Source organism: Euprymna scolopes, chromosome 12, assembly GCF_053919585.1.
Source record: "Euprymna scolopes isolate OS-2025 chromosome 12, ASM5391958v1, whole genome shotgun sequence".
Classification (NCBI taxonomy): Eukaryota; Metazoa; Mollusca; class Cephalopoda; order Sepiida; family Sepiolidae; genus Euprymna; species Euprymna scolopes.
Window position 1 is genome coordinate 155,085,226 of NC_136493.1, and position 22,245 is coordinate 155,107,470.

General features: G+C 36.4%; 1 protein-coding gene across 1 annotated transcript in view; it reads left to right on the forward strand.

The window, feature by feature from the left end:
* Nucleotides 1–22,245, forward strand: part of LOC145291571 (E3 SUMO-protein ligase RanBP2-like) — a 194,824-nt gene that overhangs the window by 165,855 nt on the left and 6,724 nt on the right. Inside the window, exons 34-35 of the mRNA XM_080137647.1 lie at nt 16,010–16,263; nt 20,203–20,330. Of these exons, the coding sequence (XP_079993773.1) occupies nt 16,010–16,263; nt 20,203–20,330 (382 nt within the window). The remainder of the gene's footprint in view (nt 1–16,009; nt 16,264–20,202; nt 20,331–22,245) is intronic.

Sequence of the window (22,245 nt, forward strand, 5' to 3'; positions counted from 1 at the left end):
CTTCTCTAGAGATATCCCTGCCACACGGGAAGCCATCCTTAATGTAGGCACATAGGTACCAGTCTTCAAGAATTCTGGTGAAAGAACTGACCCACTAAATTATCGCCCCATTAGCCTCCTCCCGCTTTTCGCCAAAATATTTGAGTCCTTAGTTAATAAAGCCCTAGTCCAGCACCTAACAGCTGCTAAACTCTTGACTGACAAACAATATGGATTCAGGCAAGCCCGTTCAACAGCAGATATCTTAACTGTAGTTTCTGAACGTATATACCGTTCATTGGATAAAACAGGGGAGGGTAGAGCGGTGGCCCTTGATATATCTAAGGCTTTTGACAGGGTATGGCACGATGGTCTTCTAAGGAAAATTAGATCATATGGAATCACTGGAAGAATTCATAACGTAATTAAATCCTTCTTAAGTAATAGAAAAATCAAAGTTGTCCTCGACGGACGTACATCCAAACAATATGACATAAATGCGGGAGTGCCTCAGGGGTCTATCCTTGGACCTCTATTGTTCCTGATATTCATAAACGACCTCCCTGATAATATTGTTTCGGAGATGGGTATATTTGCCGATGACACCACTCTCTATAACAGATATGAGGGGAAAACAAATGAACACATATCAAAGAAAATGGCAGAAACACTAGAGGATGACCTCCAATCCGTAGTGGAATGGGGACAAAAATGGTTGGTCTCATTCAATGCTGCTAAGACTAAGCTTGTTTCCTTCAATAACTACAAGAAACCTTCTCTACCACCAATAGCAATGGCCAAGAACACATTGCCTGAAAGTACTTCTTTTAAACTCCTCGGCCTAACGTTTACAGGGAATATGAACTGGAATAGATACATTGAGAGCATTGCCAAGGCTGCTGCAAGGAAGGTTGGCTCCCTCTACCGTGCTAGAAAACTACTTACGCCTGCCAGTATCCTATACCTCTATAAGGCAACCATTCGCCCATGTATGGAGTACTGTTGTCACATCTGGGCTGGTGCATCTGCTGCTTGTCTCTCGCTCCTGGACAGGGTTCAAAAAAGAGTCGCAAACCTGATAGGTCCTGAACTGTCATCTGGGCTTCAACCTCTGTCCCATCGACGAGATGTTGCATCCCTCTGCCTGTTCTACAAATACTTTAATGGTGAATGCTCTGACGAACTGCAAACACTTGTACCTCCCCGACGTAACTACCCCCGACAAACCAGACAAGCTACTAAGTCTCATCCCTTTACAGTGGAGATCCCTAGGTGCAAGAAAGCCTTTTACTCCAATAGTTTCTTCCCCAGAACTGCGGGTCTTTGGAACTCCCTTCCGGGATTCTGCTTTCCCAACTGCACTGATATGCAGAAGTTCAAGTGTAATGTTAACAAACATCTTTCTACTCTTCTCCCTTCATAATGACCCCGCTAATTAATTCCCTAATAGTAGCCCCCTGCTTCAAAGTGGCACTGTGCCTTGTTTGGGGTGAAAATTGAATAAAAAAAAAAAAAAAAAAAAAAAATATTCCATGCCCATGGCGATCTTGGGTGTCAGATTTAGCTGTTAAGTTAGAGTATCCGTTAATTATGAACTCATCTAGGGAAGTGGTCGGACCTATTCCAGTTTCACTTAGAAATAATATGTTCGGTTTCGTCTCCTGTAATTGAGTTTCAACCTCTGGAAGGTTGGAACGTAGACCCCTGATGTTGGAGAAGGAGACCTGGTAGTAGGGGTCTACGTTAGAAGATGGGATTGTAGGTTTATTTGAGTTTTTATTCTGGAGATATTTCATGTTGAGGTTTTTGGATTTGTGGAATAGGTCGGCATACTTGGTTAGAGCAGTAGAGAGAGGGAAAGTAAGAGAGAGAAAAAGACAGGAAAATTTTTTTTTTTTTTTGGAGCACACGAAAAGGTAAAGCTGTAACAATTACCCACTAGTATGGCATTGAGAGGCCCCACCAGAGACTACTTCATGGTCCAGATCCACTCACCAAATGGCAATACAGCAGTCCCAGTACTTTGCGCCTGCTGATAGGACAGCCTCCTTAGTGGTTAATCCAAAGTTCGGGTCCCTGACTATCAGGCGGATAACGTCAACCCAGACAAAACGTTTACCTCCAGCACCCTTACTAGTGACATGGCGACAAGGACAGACAGAGACAGAAAAATTTCCGACATCTCAGACTACTGTTCACCAAGTACTACCGACCTTTAAGCAGCTTTTTCTTCACCCTTTGTCAGAAAAATCACTCATTGAAAGAGGACTGAGGGACAAAAAAGGAGAAGCGAGAGTTACTGGAGCTGTTGATAACACATCCACTGTATTATCTACTCTCCATTAAAAAAAAAAAAGGGGGGGGGAGGAGGGAATGGGTACAAGTGACTTATTTATATCTAAGTAGTAAGTCCGGTGCTAAGTTAACAATTCAGGACACTTTTGATGATAATCTCCCCTCCCATATTAATGGGTGGAAGTTTGTCGTTATCTATCGAGTTTGAATCATTGGAGTTTCACCTTATAATTAATTAAAATCCAATAATTAACTTTTATCAATTTGTAAAGATGGCTTAATATTAATTTACATTCGAGTTTAGATAATTATTCAAGGTTTTACTTTAGGAGGTTCGTTTTCATAGGTAACTTTTTCTTTGCTAATGACACTGTATTATATTTCGAATGTAATTGAAAATAAGGCTAACTATATTAGATGGTTTGATTGGCTAGCCAGGAAGCAAGCATTTTCAATATAGGCAAGCTTGCAGTAATAGTATATATTAAGTATATTACTTAAATAAAGTCCGAACTTTATCTACTCTAATAGAGAATAATTTCCGGCATGTTTTAAAATTTTTTTTCATCGTTAGTTTCCGGCATTTTGTTTGTTTTTATCGTTAGTTTACTTTGTAGCATGGGGGGGGGGGGTGACGAATAAGACAGGAAAATAGAGACAAATACATAAATAAAATAAGAAAAACAAGTTTAAACAAGGTAACATAAAAAACATTTAGGATGAGTTTTAAAAAATACTTAACGTGTTTGCCATAATGTTCGGTCCGCCGTCTTTTTGCCAACTGGTAGCTGGCATGTTGTCGTGTCTTTCTAGAGCGTAAGAAGATTTCTATTTCTGGATAACTTGGACGAGTGCCTATCTATTTATAGAATAAAAGTTATGTTCAGATGTGTAAAATATTTAATTTACATTTGTTTAATTTTTTTTTTTTTTATTAATGTTCCATCCACCGTCTTTTTTTCTTCATAAAATGCCACAAAAGTTTTAGTACAATTCTTAAATAAAAAAAAACAGTTTAAAACTTTAATTTATTTTTTCATTTTACAATTTAAGATGCTAAGACCAATGCAAAACATTTAATGTTAGAAACATATAACAAAAAAGAAGCTGATATTTGAGCTTGACAATGATTTCTCAGAAAAAGTATGCAATGCTAATTGAAGAGTGAAATGTAATATTTATTTAAAGTGCTCTAGCGGACCAACTAAAAACTTGACTTTTAAAGGTTGACTTTTGGAGGTATTCCACTTTTACCTAATGTTATAAACTTTGTTTCATTAAAAAGTCATCAAACTTTTTTGTAATGTTAAATGTTTTGCGTTGGTTTTAGCATTTCAAATTCTTGTATGAAAAAATGAATTAAAGTTTTAAACTAAAATATATGCCTACAGAATCTAAAATTTAAATAATCTATATATAAAACTGAAAATGTCTCTGTGTGTACATTTCCCTACCAAATAACTATGTCAACTTTTGGTCGAGATTTGACATAAGTAGTATTGAGATTTGGGAAAATCTTTTTAAACTCTACCAAACTCCTCCACCAACTTTGGGTCTAAACACTTGAAATTTTAACTGTAGCTTACTTAGACATGGATCAAACTTTTTAATTTGATTTAAGCCCCAAAATATAAATATAAAGGGGTCAAAATTGGTATCAAATTTGAAAAAAAAATTGACCTCTGCTGTGTCTACCAAATTACTCAGCCAATTTCCGGTCTAGACATTTGAAATTTTACATAAAAGGTATTCAGAGATAGAGCAAGCTTTTTGAAAATTTGAGCTGCTAAGGCGTCAAAGTTCAAAAGATTTTACCTTTGCGGTGTCTAGCAAACTACTCAGTCAATTTTGGGTCTAAACATTTTAAATTTATATATAACGGGTATTAAGACATTGTGAAATTGTCTCTGTGTACATTTCCTTACCAAATTACTCAGTCTACAAACTTGAGATTTGACATAAGTAGTATTGAGATTTGGGAAAATCTTTTTAATCGGTGTTGGCCAGAAATTTGGCTGTCAAGGGGTCAAAGTTCAATGATTTGACCTTTGAAAACTCTACAAAACTCCTCCGCCAATTTTGAAATTTTAGATGTAGATTCCTTGAACATGGATCAAACTTTTTAACTTAATTTGAGCCCAAAACAAATATTAAGGAGTCAAAATTAGGGTCAAAGTTAAAAAAAAATTTGACCTCTCAACCCATTTTTGATCTAAACATTTGAAATGTTACATAATGTATTCAGACATAAAGCAATCTTTTTAATCTGTTTTTGGCCCAAAATTTGTCTGCCAAGGGGTAAAAGTTAAAAAATTTGACCATTGCAGTCTCTACCAAACTATTCAGTCAATTTTGGGTCTAAAAATTTGAAGCTTTACTTATGTAAAGCTCCAAAAGGGTATTCAGGCATACAGCAAGCTTTTTAATTAGTTTTTGGACAAAAATTTGACTGCCAAGAGGTCAAAGTTGAAAAAGTTGACCGTTGCAGATTCTACCAAACTCCTCTGCCAATTTTGGGTCTAAACACTTGAAATTTTAGATGTAGGTTACCTGGACATAAGTCAAACTTTTTAATATGTATGTATGTATATATATATATATATATATATATAATTATTTTTTTACTATAATAATTAAATACCTACAATATATATATATATATATGCACATAAGGTTATGAACAGTACATAGGGCCCAAGCAAAGCCAGGCTGAACAGCTAATTTAAAATAAACAGATAAATTAAAGTGTTTGTATGGAAAAACGTTCCTATATCAACTTTTTTTCGTTTTGTTTTAACTAAAAATTGAAATGATTCTAAATAACCAAATGGAAAAAAGTTTTGAACTGTTCTAAAAAAATGAAAAAAAAAAAGTAAAATTTTTTTTTTAAAATTAAAGAATCGTAAAACTAAAAACTTTCATCGAACTTGTTTAATAAATATTACATTTCACTCTGCAATTTGTGTCGCATACTTTTTCAGAGAATTTGTCAAGCCCAAGTATTGGATATTAAGCAATATAATTCTTTGTTAAAAGTGGTGGCGATTGTTTTACGTGCAAGCGCGCATATTTTTGCCATGATTAATATATTTACTATTCCATAGGTAGCCATAACATATACTGACCCAACGAGTCATCTCTGTCTGGGGAAACCAATGTAGTTGCTAATAACCTTGAAATGTAGCAGGTAGTACTGAATAATATAGTACGATCATCAGTCTTTGAATGAATGCAGCAAAATACTTTTTTGTTTTTCATTCGTGCAAATTCATTTCACATCTTTCTATGGACTTGAGTTTCTGTGCATTCACTGCATGAGTTGTGATTATCTGTGTTTGTCTAAATTCACTACTTGATTTTGATACTGGCTGATGTGTCAACCATGGCATATGGTATTGGTTATTGTTGTAAGAAATTGTAATTTTATTTAAAAATCAAGTTTTAAAACAAGCAATGTTTTTTTTTTTTTATTACATTTTCACCCCAAACAAGGCACATTGCCACTTTGGTGTAGGGGGCTACTATCAGGGAAAACATCTACTGGGGGGTACTATGTAGGGATTAGGGCAGCAAGATGTTGGTTCACGTTGCACTTGAACTTATGCATGTCAGTACAGTTGGGGAAGCAGTGACCTGGAATGGAATTCCAAAGTCTAGCAGTTCTGGGGAAGAAACTACTGGAGTAGAAAGATCTTTTACATCTAGGGATCTCTACAGTGTGGGGGTGGGATTTTGCAGCTTGTCGGGTCTGTCGAGGGTGTTCACGTCGTGGGGGCACAAGTGCTTGCAGTTCTTCAGAGCATTCACCATTATAATACTTGTAGAACAGGCAGAGGGATGCAACGTTTCGACGATGGGACAGAGGCTGAAGTTTAGATGCCAGTTTAGGGCCTATCAGATTTGCGACTCTCTTTTGAACCCTGTCAAGGAGCGAGAGACTAGTAGCCGATGCACCGGCCCAAATATGACAGCAATACTCCATACATGGGCGAATAGTGGCCTTATAGAGGTACAGGATACTTTCGGGTGTTAGAAGTTTTCTAGCACGGTAGAGAGAGCCCACCTTCCTCGCAGCGACCCTGGCAATGCCCTCGATGTAATTGTTCCAGCTCATGTTTCCTGTGAACGTTAGGCCAAGGAGCTTGAAAGACGTACTCTCAGCTAAAGAGTTGTTGACCATTGCTATAGGTGGTAGAGAAGGTTTCTTGTAATTATTGAATGAAACCAGTTTTGTCTTGGTGGCATTGAACGTTACCATCCATTTTTGTCCCCATTCCACTACTGATTGGAGGTCATCCTCTAGTGTTTCTGCCATTACTTTAGATATATGTTCATTTGTTTTCCTGTCGTGCCTGCTATAGAGTGTGGTGTCATCAGCATATATACCCATCTCAGAGGCAATTTTGTCGGGGAGGTCATTTATGAATATCAGGAACAGCAGAGGACCAAGGATAGATCCCTGGGGCACTCCGGCATTTATATTATATTGTTTAGACGTACGACCGTCGAGGACAACCTGGATTTTTCTCTTATCTAAGAAGGATTTAATTATGTTAAGTATTCTACCAGTGATACCGTAAGATCTTCCTGAGGAGACCCTCATGCCATACCCTGTCAAAAGCCTTAGATATATTTAGAGCTACCGCTCTGCCCTCTCCCGCTTTGTCCAGTGAATGGTATATGCGTTCAGAGATTACAGTGAGGATGTCTGCCGTGGAACGGGCTTGTCTAAATCCATATTGATGGTCGGTCAGAAGTTTAGCATCTGTAAGGTGCTGGACTAGAGCATGGTTAATTAAGGTCTCAAATATTTTGGCAAAAAGTGGGAGGAGGCTAATAGGGCGATAATTTAATGGGTCAGTTCTTTCGCCAGAATTCTTGAATACTGGTACCACAGAAGCAGTTTTCCAACAGCTCGGAAAGCAAGATTCATTAAGGAATTTGTTGTAGAGTTTGGAGAGAACTGGAGCTACTTCGGCTGAGCACTTTTTTAATAGCACAGCTGGGATGAGGTCGGGTCCACATGCTTTGGAAGTGTCAGGGTTTTTTATGATAGCATGCGCCTGAGCAGGGGTGATTTCCAGATCGTCTAGCTTGGCGTCTGTCCGTAAATGAAAGTCGGGGAGGGGGTGGTTTAGAGGGTCCAGTGTAGAGTTGGAGGCAAACCGACTGGCAAGCATGTTAGCCGTCTCGGTTGCTGAGCAAAGAACCTCGTGATTGTTGGTTAGTGGGGGAATTGTTGATTGCCCATTATTTACTACACTGTTGTAGATTTTCCAGAAGTCTCGAGTTCCTAATTTTTGTGCTTCGATGCGTTTTTTAGTGGTTTCCGTAAATTCCCTCTTAGCTGTCGCTATTTCTTTCTTAACGTTACTTCTAGCTTCTATGTACTTTTGTCTGTTTGAGCTGGACTTATGTCGGTTAAACCTGCGGAATGCATGCTGCCTTTGAGCAATGGCAGTTGCGCAAGTCGAAGCAAACCATTGGGGAGAGTGGGGCTTGCTATAGAATTTCCGCATGGGAACATGCACTTCGATTGCAGTTTTGAACCATTCAGTGGTCTCAGTTGCACACTGTTCAGCAGGAAGAGAAAAAATATTTCCCCATGGGGCGTCTCTGATAAGATCTCTGATAGCTTCCCAGTCAGCCTTTTTATAATATCTCGTTGTTTTGAGCACTGGCTCTTCACTTTTGGGTCTAGAGTTTAGGGCGATTTCAACCATTATTACCGCATGATCAGCGTTCCCAAGTGGGCTGTCGGCTTTCGTTACACAATCATCAGGAACTGTGGTCAAAAACAGATCTAATAGTGATGCGTGTTGTTCGTCCTGATCAGGGATGCTGGTTGGAAAAGTAACAATTTGCGATAGGGAGTGAGATACAGAGAAGCTATGAGTTGCGCTGCCTGCTGCATCTGTATAAGTAGAGAATCCAAGCCAGTTTTTGTGATGGACATTAAAGTCACCAAATACATGTACTTGGGCGCTAGTGTCGAAGGAGAGTGCTGTGTCTATGCTGTCAGATACTTTGTTTATTATGGTGCAGTCTTGGGTCGAGGGAGAGCGGTAGAGAAAGTAAAAGTAGCTAATGTTGTGTTGCATGATTAGTCTAAAGCACATAAAGGCTTGATCATCCGTTTCTAGGTTTGTTTCTCTAGTCAAGGGAAGGGTATTACGAATGTAAACTCCAAGTCCGTGCATATGTCTGTCAGAGTCCTTACGGTAGAGTGGGAGATATCCAGGCATGTTAAAGTAGTTAGAGGGGATGGAGGAGTGTAGGTTAGTCTCACTTAGTGCTAAGATATCCGGGGTATTTGTTAGGAGAAATGCTTCAACATCAGCTAAATTAGTTCTAAGCCCACGGATATTTGTGAATGCAAGCCTCAAGGGAGGAGGCAAGTTGGATTTGTTTGACCCTAAGCCTGGTTTAAGCTTATTTTTAGATTGTACTGTCATCATGTTTTTTAACGAGTTTCAGTTGGGTTAGGGGAAGCCGAACAGGAGGTTATGCAGAATATCACACATGCATCACAAGTAGACCATCAGCTGACCCTCCATCAACTAGGACTGTGGCCTCAGGAAAGCCCACCGGGGATGAGTGCAGGGTCCCTTTCCATGCGCGCCATGGCACTGCAAACATCCCGATATTATTCAACTGTTGATGGAGCAGCTGCTCTAAGCGCTACCAAAGAGTTAGGGCACCTGTACTACCAGTTGGAAACAGCAGCCAGTAACCTGGTGCTACCAGATCAGGCTGCCCTGTGGCTTCCTGAGACGAAATGCACCTACATTGACGTTTTTTTGTTTTCTGATCTTTTTTGTAAAACTTAATTATGTTCTGCAAAACCAAAAACAAAAACAACAGCCTATCCCCCCCCTTTTTATTTTATTTTTTTCCTACCTTACTTCCGGTCCTGGATATGACCTTAAACTACATCCGATGGTGAGGTCCAGCTTACGGGTTTGGGGAGTGTGGAGCCACCTCTTAATTGCCATTGCTCCCAGGTCCACCCTGACCCGGAGTGGTAGTACCTGTTAGGGTCCCAACTATGGGTTAAATAGAAACAGATTTTAAAAAGGAAAAGAAACAACAAAAAAAGAAAGAAAAAGAAAACAAATATATTCTATTAAATTATCTATTTATTTATTTTTTTTTTTTGCCCTGTCGGTAGGGCATGAGAACAAACCGACTGTCCCCCTGCAGAGGGTAAAAATCCCTCAATGGGGCAACCAGTTAGCCGTGGGTTGCTACCCGTAAAGTCTTAGGACGTGATCCTGGTGATTGAGCGAACCTAAACCAGGATACATAGAAGTTTAGGCACCGCAACACATTACTTTGGCCCTTACTTCGATTAGACGGGCGGTCGGAGAGGCCCGATCCGACCAATCGGCCAGTCACGCCAAGCCCCACCATATATTGCCCATTCCAAAAACCCACTACTAATACAACACATCCCCCCTCTCCCACAAATAACCCTACTCCCTAATATATGATGGAAAGCGGTGGCTGAGGGTCAATCGATTAGGTGTGAATATCGATGACGAGGCTGTAAACCCCTCAGGATTGCTACAGATCCCATAGCAATATCAAGAGAGAACAGATAATCATTATGATACCACCAAAGTCGGTTATATCATCATTGTATCCCTGTAGAGGCTGGGCGAATGGGTTTCCCCCCAGGCTCTTCCCAAATAGGACTCCGAGGTGGGTGGGGAACAAAGATGACGAAAAAAGAAAACAAAATATATGGCTTATTCCTCCCAAAAACCACCCAACCAGAACCCACTCTGATGTCTCTGACATCAGTAGCTCTGACGAAGAGACGATAAAACCAAGGAACTCAACATTCGTAGTAATAGAATCAATGGAGGAAACTCCTTTGAGCAAACTATCACCTTTTAAAATTGAAAAAAATCTTAAAACTCTAAAACCAAAGTCTATTAAAAAACAATTTAACGGCAGCCTACTAATAGAAACCCATAACGAAGAACAAACTAAAGAAATATTGAAACTAAAATTATTTGAAAACATCAAAGTCAAATGCTACAGACATCCAACCCTAAATACCTGCAAAGGAGTAGTGAAAAGCCACGAACTTGCACTTTGTCCCTTGGAGAAAATCCGGACAAACTTACAGAAACAGAATGTGTTAGATGTTCGCAGAGTTCAAATTAAAAAAAACGGTGAGAAAATCGATACCAATACATATATACTAACTTTCGATTCCCTCACCATACCCAAAGAAGTGAAAGTCGGATATATGAAAATAAATGTAGAAATTTATATTCCAAACCCCCTCCAATGCTTCAAGTGCCAGAAGTTTGGACACCATCAAGATCGGTGCACACGATTACCAGTGTGTGGAAGATGTGGAGAAAGTGGCCCACACATTGACTGCAGAAAAGATTTCAAGTGTGCCAACTGCCTGGGAAACCATGGCGCTGGCTCTAGATATTGCGAAATATGGAAAAGAGAAAAAGAAGTGACCAAACTAAAACATATAAAGAATATATCCTACCCAGAGGCCAGGAAAATCATCGAAACTAAAACATATGCAGATGCAACAAAAAAAACTAATCCAATCAACAATCAAAATGGTCATATACATGTAACGGATACAACTGACAAGAAAATTGATGTCCTAAGCAAACTAATAAAGGAAATGAAAGAACTATTAGAAGAAATGAGGAAAATGAATAGTGCAATGTCTGCAACCAATCCAAGGATAATATTAAGTAAAGACACTACTGAACCACAAAAAGAAACAAAACCACAAACCATTTCTACAAAAACAACCGAACAACCATCAAACACATCACAAGCCAGAAAAGAATCAAAAATCCCCCCAGACAAAAAAAACAAACAAACAAAAACAGGAAAAGAAAGATCCCGATCTATATCTTGAACAGGGACTCCGACAGAAAATAGATTTGAGGGATTGGAGACGATGGAAGTTGAACACAATTCCAAATGATGAACAAAATATTACAATGGAATATCAGAGGGATAAAAGCAAACCAAAGTGAACTCACATTATTAACAAATATGAGCCCAGCACTTGTCTGTCTACAGGAGACCTTTCTGAAAGAAAATAATACCATCAACATAAAACACTACACATCTTACAACTACATAAATAAAGATACGGACAGAGCTTCTGGAGGCACATCAATACTTGCGAAGAATGAAGTCCCTCAAAGACAAATAAATATAAACAGAAACTTGCAAGCAATTGCAGTTTCAGTGACTCTACATAGAACTATAACACTTTGCTCAATCTACATCCCTCCAAAAGATACAATCAACGAAACTGAGATAACTCAATTAATAAAACAACTCCCTAAACCCTTTTTTCTACTAGGAGATCTCAACAGTCACAATGTAATATGGGGAAGTAAAGAAACAAATAAAAAAGGAAAAGAAATAGAAAACATAATAAATAAAAATAATCTATGCCTCCTTAATAATCAAAACTACACCTATATGTACCCAGCAACAGGTACTTTCACCGCCATTGACCTTACCTTATGTGATCCTTCCATATATATGGACTATGACTGGAAAGTACAAAATGACACCTGAGGGAGTGATCATTTCTCAATCATCCTGGAAAGTCTAAGTACTAGCACTGAACAAAAAACACCCAAATGGAACCTACATAAAGCGGATTGGGAAGACTTCCAGGAACAGTGCAAAAACCAATTAATTATCGAAAAGAATGATGAAGATGACCATTTGAACTACTTCATTAAAACACTCACAAACATAGCAAATAATACCATACCGAAAACAACCAAAACCAACAATTACAACAAACCTTGGTTCACAAAAGAATGCAGAAAAGCCATCAGAGCTCGACGAGCTGCCTTGAGAAAATTCGAAAAGTATCCAACAAGCGAAAATCTGGATTTCTTCAAAAACAACAGAGCAAAAGCCAGACGAATCATAAAGGAATCCAAAAGAACAACCTGGAGAAATTATATATCCAAAATTAATGTGAATACCAAGGCGAAAACAGTTTGGAACATGATGAGGAAAATAGAAGGAAAGTGTAGTAGTACACCAATATCCCACATCTCTAAAGGCAACAAAATATACACCGATCAAAAAGACATTTCCAATAACCTGGCAGATAATTTATCAAAAATTTCATCATGTGACAGACAAACAGAGAAATTCAAAAAGATTAGAGAAAAGGAAGAGAAAAAGAAAATTCTATTTAAATCACAAAATACTGAAAAATACAACCAACCTCTTACCTTGCCTGAATTAAAAGAATCGCTAACCAAATCCCATGACACAGCTACAGGGCCCGATGAAATTCCATATGAAATCCTCAAAAAACTTCCAGAAGCCTCAATGAAATACCTACTTGAAATTTTCAATATTATATGGTCCAGTGGAAACGTACCCGAGACCTGGAAAGAGGCCACAATAATACCAATCCCCAAATCTGAAAACTCAAACATCCAATCCCAATCAAGTAACGTCTCAGATCCATTGAATTTCAGGCCAATAGCTCTAACAAGCTGCATTTGTAAGACCATGGAAAGGATTATAAACAAAAGACTAATCTGGTTCCTGGAAACAGAGAATCTTATTACAGAATTTCAAACAGGATTCAGGAAAAACCGAAGTTCAATAGACCACATAGTCAGACTTGAAACCTTCATCAGAGAAGCCTTTGTAAGGAAAGAACATTTAACAGCAGTGTTTTTTGACATGGAAAAAGCCTACGATACTGTGTGGAAGTACGGTGTTACAAGGGATCTGAAGGCGCTTGGACTAAAAGGCAGAATGCCAATTTTTATTGAAAATTTTTTTAAAAAATAGACGGTTCAGAATAAAGGTTGGCACAGCTCTCTCGGACTTGAAAGAACAAGAGAATGGAGTACCTCAAGGGAGTATACTGTCAGTGACCCTGTTCAGTATCCGAATTAACAACATTGTAAAAAACCTTAACCCTGGGGTAGATTGCTCCCTATATGTGGATGACTTCCTAATATGCTGTAGATCTAGATATATATCTATAATAGAAAGGAAGCTTCAATTGTGCTTAAACAAAGTAATGAGATGGACGGAAGAGAATGGATTTAGATTCTCCAAAAGAAAAACGAAATGCATGCATTTCTGCAAACTAAAGAACATGCATAATGATCCTGTCCTAACCATGGAAGGAATGCCCATACCAGTTACTGACCAGTACAAATTCTTAGGGATTTTATTTGACAAAAAGTTAACATTCATCCCACACATAAACTATCTGAAAAAAAAATGTAACAAAGCTGTAAATCTTTTGAGAGTGGTAGCACATACCGATTGGGGTGCAGACAGGGAAACACTCCTTAAACTTTACAGAGCACTAGTCCGCTCAAAGCTAGACTACGGTTGTTTCATATATGGATCAACCCGAACATCATATATAAAAAGCCTAGACCCTATTCACCATACTGGCCTAAGATTGGCCCTAGGAGCATACAGAACTTCCCCCGTGAACAGTCTATACACGGAAGCACACGAACCCCCACTAGATCTAAGGCGAGAAAAGTTAGCCCTTCAATATTTACTGAAACTGAAGTCTTGCCCAAACAACCCTGCATACCAATGTACCTTCTATCCTAAATATGAAGAACTCTTTAACATGAGAAGAAAAACTATCAAAACGTTCGGGCTCCGAATGAAGGAAAGCATTGAAGAATCGAAAATTCCAATCTCCAGCATTCACAACTTCATACTGCCTAAAACACCCCCATGGACCATGAAACAAGTTGAAATAAAACTCAACCTAAACAAAAAGTCCAAATCTACCACAAACCCTATTGAATACCACGACGAACTTCAACATTTAAAATTACAATATTCAGACTACACCTTTATCTACACAGACGGGTCTAAAAGCAACAATCACACTGGATGTGCAGCAACGTACCATAAAACCACAATGAAGAGAAATCTTCAAAATGAAGCATCTATATTCACTGCAGAGACTATAGCTATCGATCTAGCACTCAACATAATTTCAGAGGAAACCACCAAAAACTTCATCATTCTCACAGATTCTCTATCAGTCCTATTATCTATACAAAATCAAAAACAAGAAAATCCACTAACAACAAAATTAATAGAAAAAATCAATATCTTTCAACTACTAAAAACATTATTCTTGTCTGGATCCCTAGCCATGTGGGGATCAAAGGCAATGACAGGGCAGATACAGCTGCAAAAAGATCTTCTCACCTTCCAACTGACAATTTTAAGATTCCACATACTGATCTTAGACCCCAGATAAAAGCATACATACAGGAAAAATGGCAACTGCGGTGGAGTCAGCAAGAGGGCAACAAATTATACTCAATCAAACCTGAACTTAAGGAACGATGTCTGGACATCAAGAGATCACGCCGAGAAGATGTGATACTGACTCGGCTGCGCATAGGGCACACCAACTTTACTCATTCTTATATACTAAATGGAGAATCTGCGCCAGAGTGCATCCCATGCCAGGAGACACTCACAGTAAAACATATCCTAGTTGGGTGTGATGACCTTGCCCCAACTAGAAAATTATATTATACAGAAAGCAATATGGAAGACCTTTTTGAAAAGGTCAACTCAGCAAATATTCTAGCATACCTAAGGAAAGTAAATTTATATAAGAAAATTTAAGGAAATTTAAAGTCATCCAAATATACACATCCATGTATAAATACAACATTTAATTTCTTAGTTCAATTTTATAAAAAAAGGGAGGAAAGGCTGAAAAAGTCATTCCCCCCCTCCCAATAAAAAAAGTTAAAAAAAAAAAAAAAAAAGGACTCCGGCATTAAATGACCACATAGGTTGATATGCCGTAAAACCAATCAATCAATCAATCAAAAGCAGCCAGTAACTGTCAATCCGGTACCCTCAACCCATCAGAGGAAGGTCAACCCAATCTAATTGCACAGGCATATGTGGTACTCAAGCATTCTCAAGTGCCCAGCTTTAGGGGTGGGGTGTGTCGGGAGTGGGGAAACGGCGTTCATTGCTCTAGACAAGAAACAAGATCTACCAATGGGTGTTTCTGTCGAATCACTGTGATAGTATCTCTGCGCCTGACTAATAGGCAAAGAAGGAGTATGGAAGCCGGGCGATAGGCAGGACCTATCTACTCCTTAAGCAATTTAGGTATTGCAAACCGGTAATTTGTTTGAGTCACCAGCTCTAGGAAGGTTGTCAATGTTTTATTTTGAGAGGTTTATCAAACAACAATCAAAACAAGTCCCTTTCATCCAAAGACTGTATCCTTACTATTCTGAGCCTGATAGAATAAAAATCTGTTCAAACTGATCTCCTGTCATTCTGGACATAAAAAACAGACTGACCAGGAAGTTTTATCAACTGAAGTGGAAAACTTCTGTGATATCATGCTGCTATTTGCATGTAACCTTGTCTTTATGGGGTCATTTTCTAAAATGGTCTCCCATTTTCTGGGTGATCAAGGATAGAACCAAATATTTTGCCCTATCACAGCTCTGTTGTTTGTAACGAACATACATTGCAATGCAGGGTCACATTCTCAATTGGAAAATTCTATTCCAATAAAATCTCAATTTGGTATTGCAAAAAAAAAAATATATTTCTGTGGTGGTTAGGTAAGATATAAAATCTCAAATTCTAAATATTCAATGAAATAAAAATAATGAAAAAACAACTTTTTATTGAACTCTACAGTTTGATTTTTTTTTATATGCAGGCGAGAAGCCCCCAAAGTCTGACAGCAATGTGAATGATTTGGAACAGAGCATAAAGCAATTAAATGTTGAGCAAGATGCTGAAGAAGAAGAGGAAGACCTGGAGGATGAGGAGGAATATGAATATGATGATGAAGAGGAGGAGTTAGAAGAATATGATGAGGAGGAGGAGGAGGAAGAAGAGGATGAGGAAGAATACCGATCCATCTTTGAACGAAAGGCTACTTTGTCATACTTAGAGAACGACAACTGGGTTGTAAGTTGCATTTTTATTTACTAATTACTGCAACAATAATACCGTAATAAAACAGTTTGAATTATCTTACACTTTTAACAGTAATGTGAGACTTCTGCTTTTTTTTATAAGATGAATTTTGCTTTGAATTCAGAATTATTTTTAAACAAAGATTGATTTCTACCAAATTGGTAAAGTTTTAGATTCTATTTTTGTAATTTAGCTTACTTTTGTGGTGGTATGTGAGACTCCATTTATTTTTGTAAATCAAAAAAAAAAAATAAAAAATAAAAAGCAGAATTCCATGTAGGAGGGGTGTGGGATGTTGGAAGTGTACCAATATGCTAAATTGAACCAGTTTGGGAAATTTCAGGGTCCCCCCCCCCCCCCACACACACTTGAATTCCCGTTTTAGTCGAAAATCCTAAAACCTAATAAAATATGGTGGTACTAAAACAATGCCTGACCTTATAAAGAAATTGTGCTTTTTTTGTTTTAAAATAAATTGAAAAAGAAAATAAAAAAGGTCCCTTCTTTAATATTTGATCACTCTTGTTGTTGCTTTTAATCTTATTCGTCAAACTTCAGTTTCATAACCCAGGACTGCATAAATGGTCTATTTATTTATCTGTTCATAAGAGCAACAGCTAAACCCAGTTGTTTAAAGGACACTCTGCTTGAAAATTTCCTTGGTTTAGGATGATTTTTTTTATCAAACTAACAAAATGTTTAGAATATTCAGCAACTATTTTATGGATAAATTTAAATCTTGAGATAATATAAACAAAATAACTTATTCTTCAAAACCATTTTCAGTATGTAAGGTTGTAATATAAACATATTTAAACTGTTTTTTTTTATATTTAATATATTGAATATAGAGATAAATATTTTATATAAAATCCTTATCATAATAGGAATATGCTCAATATTTGGGATAGAGCATATTTGTAGGGAATATTTAAAAAAAAAAAATGTAAACTTACATACTTTACAAATTATAATTATCAGATGTTTAAATGCAGAATATGACAAATATAAGAATTACCATTTTTAATCCATTAATTTTTTAAGAATTACTTTTTCTCAGAAGGAAAAATAATAAATTGCTAATTATTGGTAAGTAAAAATTTACAAAATTTTGCTAAAAGCAAAAATATAGTAAAAAAAAAATGTTTTAATAATGAGCAGAAAGGTATACTCCTGATTGTATTGGTGGAGTTATTGAAAAAAAAAATCTTAACAAAAAAAAAAACCCCAAAAAAACCCTAGTAGTATATCTGGAATGATTTAGAAGTCTATGAAAAATTATTATATATGTAGAAATGCAATTCTAAGAGTTAAATTTTCTTAGTGTTAAGTATAGTGTGGTTATTTCAGTGGATGAATTGAATATTGAGAGAAAGCACAAAAGGAAAAGGGTACTTGTACAGTTTAATCAAGGCATCAAAAAAAAAAAAAAAAAAGTTGTATGTATCCGTTATGGAATGAAATTCTCCGAAAAAAAATTTCAGTTAATTTCATCAAGTAATTTTTTTTTTTTTACAGCGAAAAAAAAAAAAAACAGTTTATGATACCGAGGAAAAGGTTCGATTTTTAGGAAGGAAAGCTAGTATTAAAGATGAGAGAGTGTCGGTGCTTTAAACCAAGTTATTTCCCCGTAGCTAATTTCAATGTGCGGTCATAAAAACATGTTTTTCCGCTGTAAAAAACAAAAACAAAAAAAACTACTTAATCAAATTAAGTGAAAATTTTTTTCAAGATCTTCAGTCCAAAACAGATACATACAATATAAGCCTTTTTTTTTCTCTCTCGATATTTTAATTTTTTAATGTCTTGCTTAAACTGTACAAGTGCCAGGAAAAGAAAGAAAAAAGGAGACAACAAAACTAGAAAAAAAATATCCAGGCAAAAGAGGCCAGAGTTAATAAGATTTTTTAGAAAAAAAAAAATGATGTAGAAGTACTTTTTCTTTTTTAATGGGAAATTCAGATAATTTTTCCCCTAAATAACTATGTAAGGTTGGGTTGTGAAAGTGAAATGAAAAAATATAAAAAGAATACAAACAACAGATACGTATATGAAAACAAAGCTTGAGATTCAAATGTCTAGGATTAGAAAGAAAGGTAATAATAAAAAAAATTTCCTTTCTGTTCACAAAATTAGCTTTTATCTTTAATAAAAAATTAACAACTAACTAGAATGAAGAGGAAATGTTCAAGGAATTTAATCTTAAGAAAATTATAATTTAAGTATTATTATTTAAAGAATTTAGACTTAAATAATCTAAAAACAAATTCTCATAATAAAATAAGTATTTTAAGTTAAGGAATAACAGGGAAATATTAAGTTTATTTTAATTGTAAGCTTCCAAATTAAAAAAAAAATTTTTTTTTTTTTTATTACATTTTCACCCCAAACAAGGCACATTGCCACTTTGCTGTAGGGAGCTACTATCAGGGCAACAACTACTGGGGTACTATGTTGGGATTTGGGCAGCAAGATGTCGGTTCATGTTACACTTGAAGTTCTACATGTCAGTACAGTTGGGGAAGCAGGGACCTGGAATGGAATTCCAGAGTCTAGCGGTTCTGGGGAAGAAACTACTAGAGTAGAAAAATCTTTTACATCTAGGGATCTCTATTGTGTGGGGGTGGGATTTAGCTGCCTGTCGGGTTGTCGAGGGTGTCTACGTCATAGAGGCACAAGTGTCTGCAGTTCGCCAGAGCATTCACCATTAAAATACTTGTAGAACAGGCAGAGGGATGCAATATTTCATCGATGGGACAGAGGCTGAAGCTTAGATGCCAGTTCAGGGCCTATCAGATTTGCGACTCTCTTTTGAACCCTGTCTAGGAGCGAGAGACTAGTAGCAGATGCACCAGCCCAAATGTGACAGCAATACTCCATACATGGGCGAATGGTGGCCTTATAGAGGTACAGGATACTTTCGGGTGTTAGTAGTTTTCTAGCACGGGAGAGAGAGCCTACCTTCTTCGCAGCGAGCGACCCTGGCAATGCTTTCAATGTAATTGTTCCAACTCCTGTTTCCTGTGAACGTTAGGCCAAGCAGTTTGAAAGATGTACTCTCAGATAAAGTCACTGGCCATTGCTATTGGTGGCAGAGAAGGTTTCTTGTAATTATTGAATGAAATCAGTTTAGTCTTGACAGCATTGAATGTGACCATCCATTTTTGTCCCCATTCCACTACAGATTGGAGGTCATCCTTTAGTGTTTTTGCCATTTCTTTAGAATTATGTAAACATGCATAAATGAAATGGTTAATTTAGCTTCATATAAGGAAAAAGATAAAGAAAAAACAAAGGAAAAAACTGATAAAGCCAAGGCAATGGCAAAAGAAAAAATATAAGAAAAAGAGACCCACAGGAATTAAAGATAAAAAATACCTTCAATCTAAAAAAAAATTTTTTTTTTTTATTAAAATTGAAGAAAATAGTAGATTTATATAAAGTTGGGTTTGTTTTTTAGCAGCATGAAGCTAAAATTTAAAAGTTTCATGAAAAATAAACAAGTATAAAAAATAAAACAAAAACTAAGAGAAAGGAAGCTATGAATTCAAACATATAGGAATTGGGAGAAAGATATATAATTAAAGAAATTTAAAAATATATATAAAATATAGAATTATGTTATGAATAAATTTAAATAGTATTAAAGTTAAAAGAAAAAACAATATATTAAAAAGGGAAAGAAATTCAAGAATTGTATTAGTTTTAATATTTAAGATTTTAAAGGAACTAAAATAAATTCTCAATTTTTATTATGTTCCTTGTTTTGCACATTTTTCTCCCAATATTTTTTTTTTCTATCTGAAAAAAGTTTAAAGCCAACAAAAACCTTCATTGATTTGGCATGAAAGAGCATAATGCTGGCGTGTGTGAAAGTACCCAATCTTTTGTGTTTATCTCGTCTGAATGAAAGTTTGTCTTTTGTTGCAGGTGGCAGGAGAGGGTGATCTATTTATTTTGTTGGATGAGGCTGTCAACAGGATGCACATTCGTATGAAAGCTGACAATCACAACTTGATATGTAATCACATAATTGCGAGAGACACAACTTTGACTCAGTGAGTTTGTACAATGTTTCGAAACGGGTATCGGGGGGACATTTCTATCCTTTACAAACAGCAAATGATATTCATTTGCTGTTTCTCAGTTTCATTCTATTTTAAGTAAATCTGATTTTTTTTATTGAAACTAATTTACAGTTTAATGTTTTGTTGTCTTCTAGTTTTTTTTTGGCAAACAAAATCATTTCATACTGTTTTACTATTGAACTACTACTATTACTACTATTAATTTCCAGGTGCAAAATAAGTGAATATTTTTCTCAAGCCATTTAATAATGAAAATATCTAGTTTTCTCCAGTTTTTGTTGTATGCTTTTAATCAAACTGAAATTTTTTTTACTTGAGTATAAGAACAGTTATTAATTGCTGTATAATGTTCTGTGTATTTCTGTATTGTAATACGTTGCGTAAAAGTCATGTCGGCTGTCTCTCCTTTTCCTTTTTATGTCATGCTAGTTATTTCTTTAGCAGATCAGGCAATTTAGCCATTTCACCGACCCTCTTTAATTTGTAGTTTCAAATTTCTATGTTCAGTTGTTTGTGGTGAAATAACTTTCAGATACAATAAATTTCATTATAGAAACCGTCTCAAAATTGAATACAAAACTAATTGCTTGTCATTCTATTAGAATATAGGATAGTTTTTTATCAGTGAAATTTCATGCTTGCAATTGTTGTCAACAAACCAGCATCATTAATATGCATATTGTAGTCTTAACTTTTTTTTTTATTTATCTAAAACCAGTTGGACGTAAGAGTTTAATGTTTGGGATCATGTTTTTGTGGAGAGTTGAGCAGCGAGATGTCTAATTTTATTACATTTAAACTTCTGCATCTTAGTACAGTCAATAAAATGAAATTCCAAAGTCTATAAGTCCGATGGAAGAAACTATCAGAAAGTGTTCCGGAATCTATTAAAGTACTTGTAAAACAGGCATAGGGTTGCAATATTGCGGCAATGCGACAGAAGTTGCAAAACCTATTAGATTGGAGACTTTTTTGAAGCCTGTCTAAGAGTGACAGATTAGTGGTAGATGCATCAACCCAGATGTGACAACAATATTCTATGCAAATGATGGTTTTGTAAATAAAGAATGCTCTCACGTGCGAGTAATTTCCTGGCATGTTAGAGGATGCCAATCTTCTTTACAAGGAGGTCGTTTATGAATATCAGGGGTGATAAAGCTCCAAGGATCGAATCATGAGGCACACTTGCATTAATCATGTTGTCTGGATATATGTTCATCAAAGACCATCTCAATTTTCCTATTGTCAAAAAAGGATCTGATTCTATTAATCATTCGTCTAGTAATACCATATTTGATTTTCTTAATACCTTCATGCCAAATCTTGTCAAAGACATTGGATATCAATCTAGATATATCTAGCTTTTCCTACCTTATCCAGTTTATGGTATATGTGTTCAGAGATGATGATTAAAATATCCACAGGAGAATGGGTTTGTCTAAATTCATACTGTCAGAGAGAAGTTGACATTTATAAGGTAGTGGACTAGCGTTTGGTTAATGACTCTGATTTTAGCTCAGAGGGATTAATTAATAGAGCAATAACTGAGGGAGTCGATTCTTTCACCAGAATTAAGTACTGCTACCACAGATGCAATTCTACAACTCTCAAGAAAGCAAGATTCAGAAAGGCATTTGTTGTAGAGTTTAGAGAGAACAGGGTCTAACTTGGCGGAGTTTTTCTTTATTAGTATAGCAGGAGTGAGATTCAGCAAACTTGTTTCGATATTATCTAAATTTTTTTATTATGATGTTACAGATATGAAAAAGGATGATTTTCAAATCAAGTGTGGCTTCTGTCCACAAAGGGAAATTTATAAAGGAGTGGTTTGTGGAGTTGCAGGCGAACCGCCTGGCAAACAGTATCATTTCTGAATTTTTGAGAT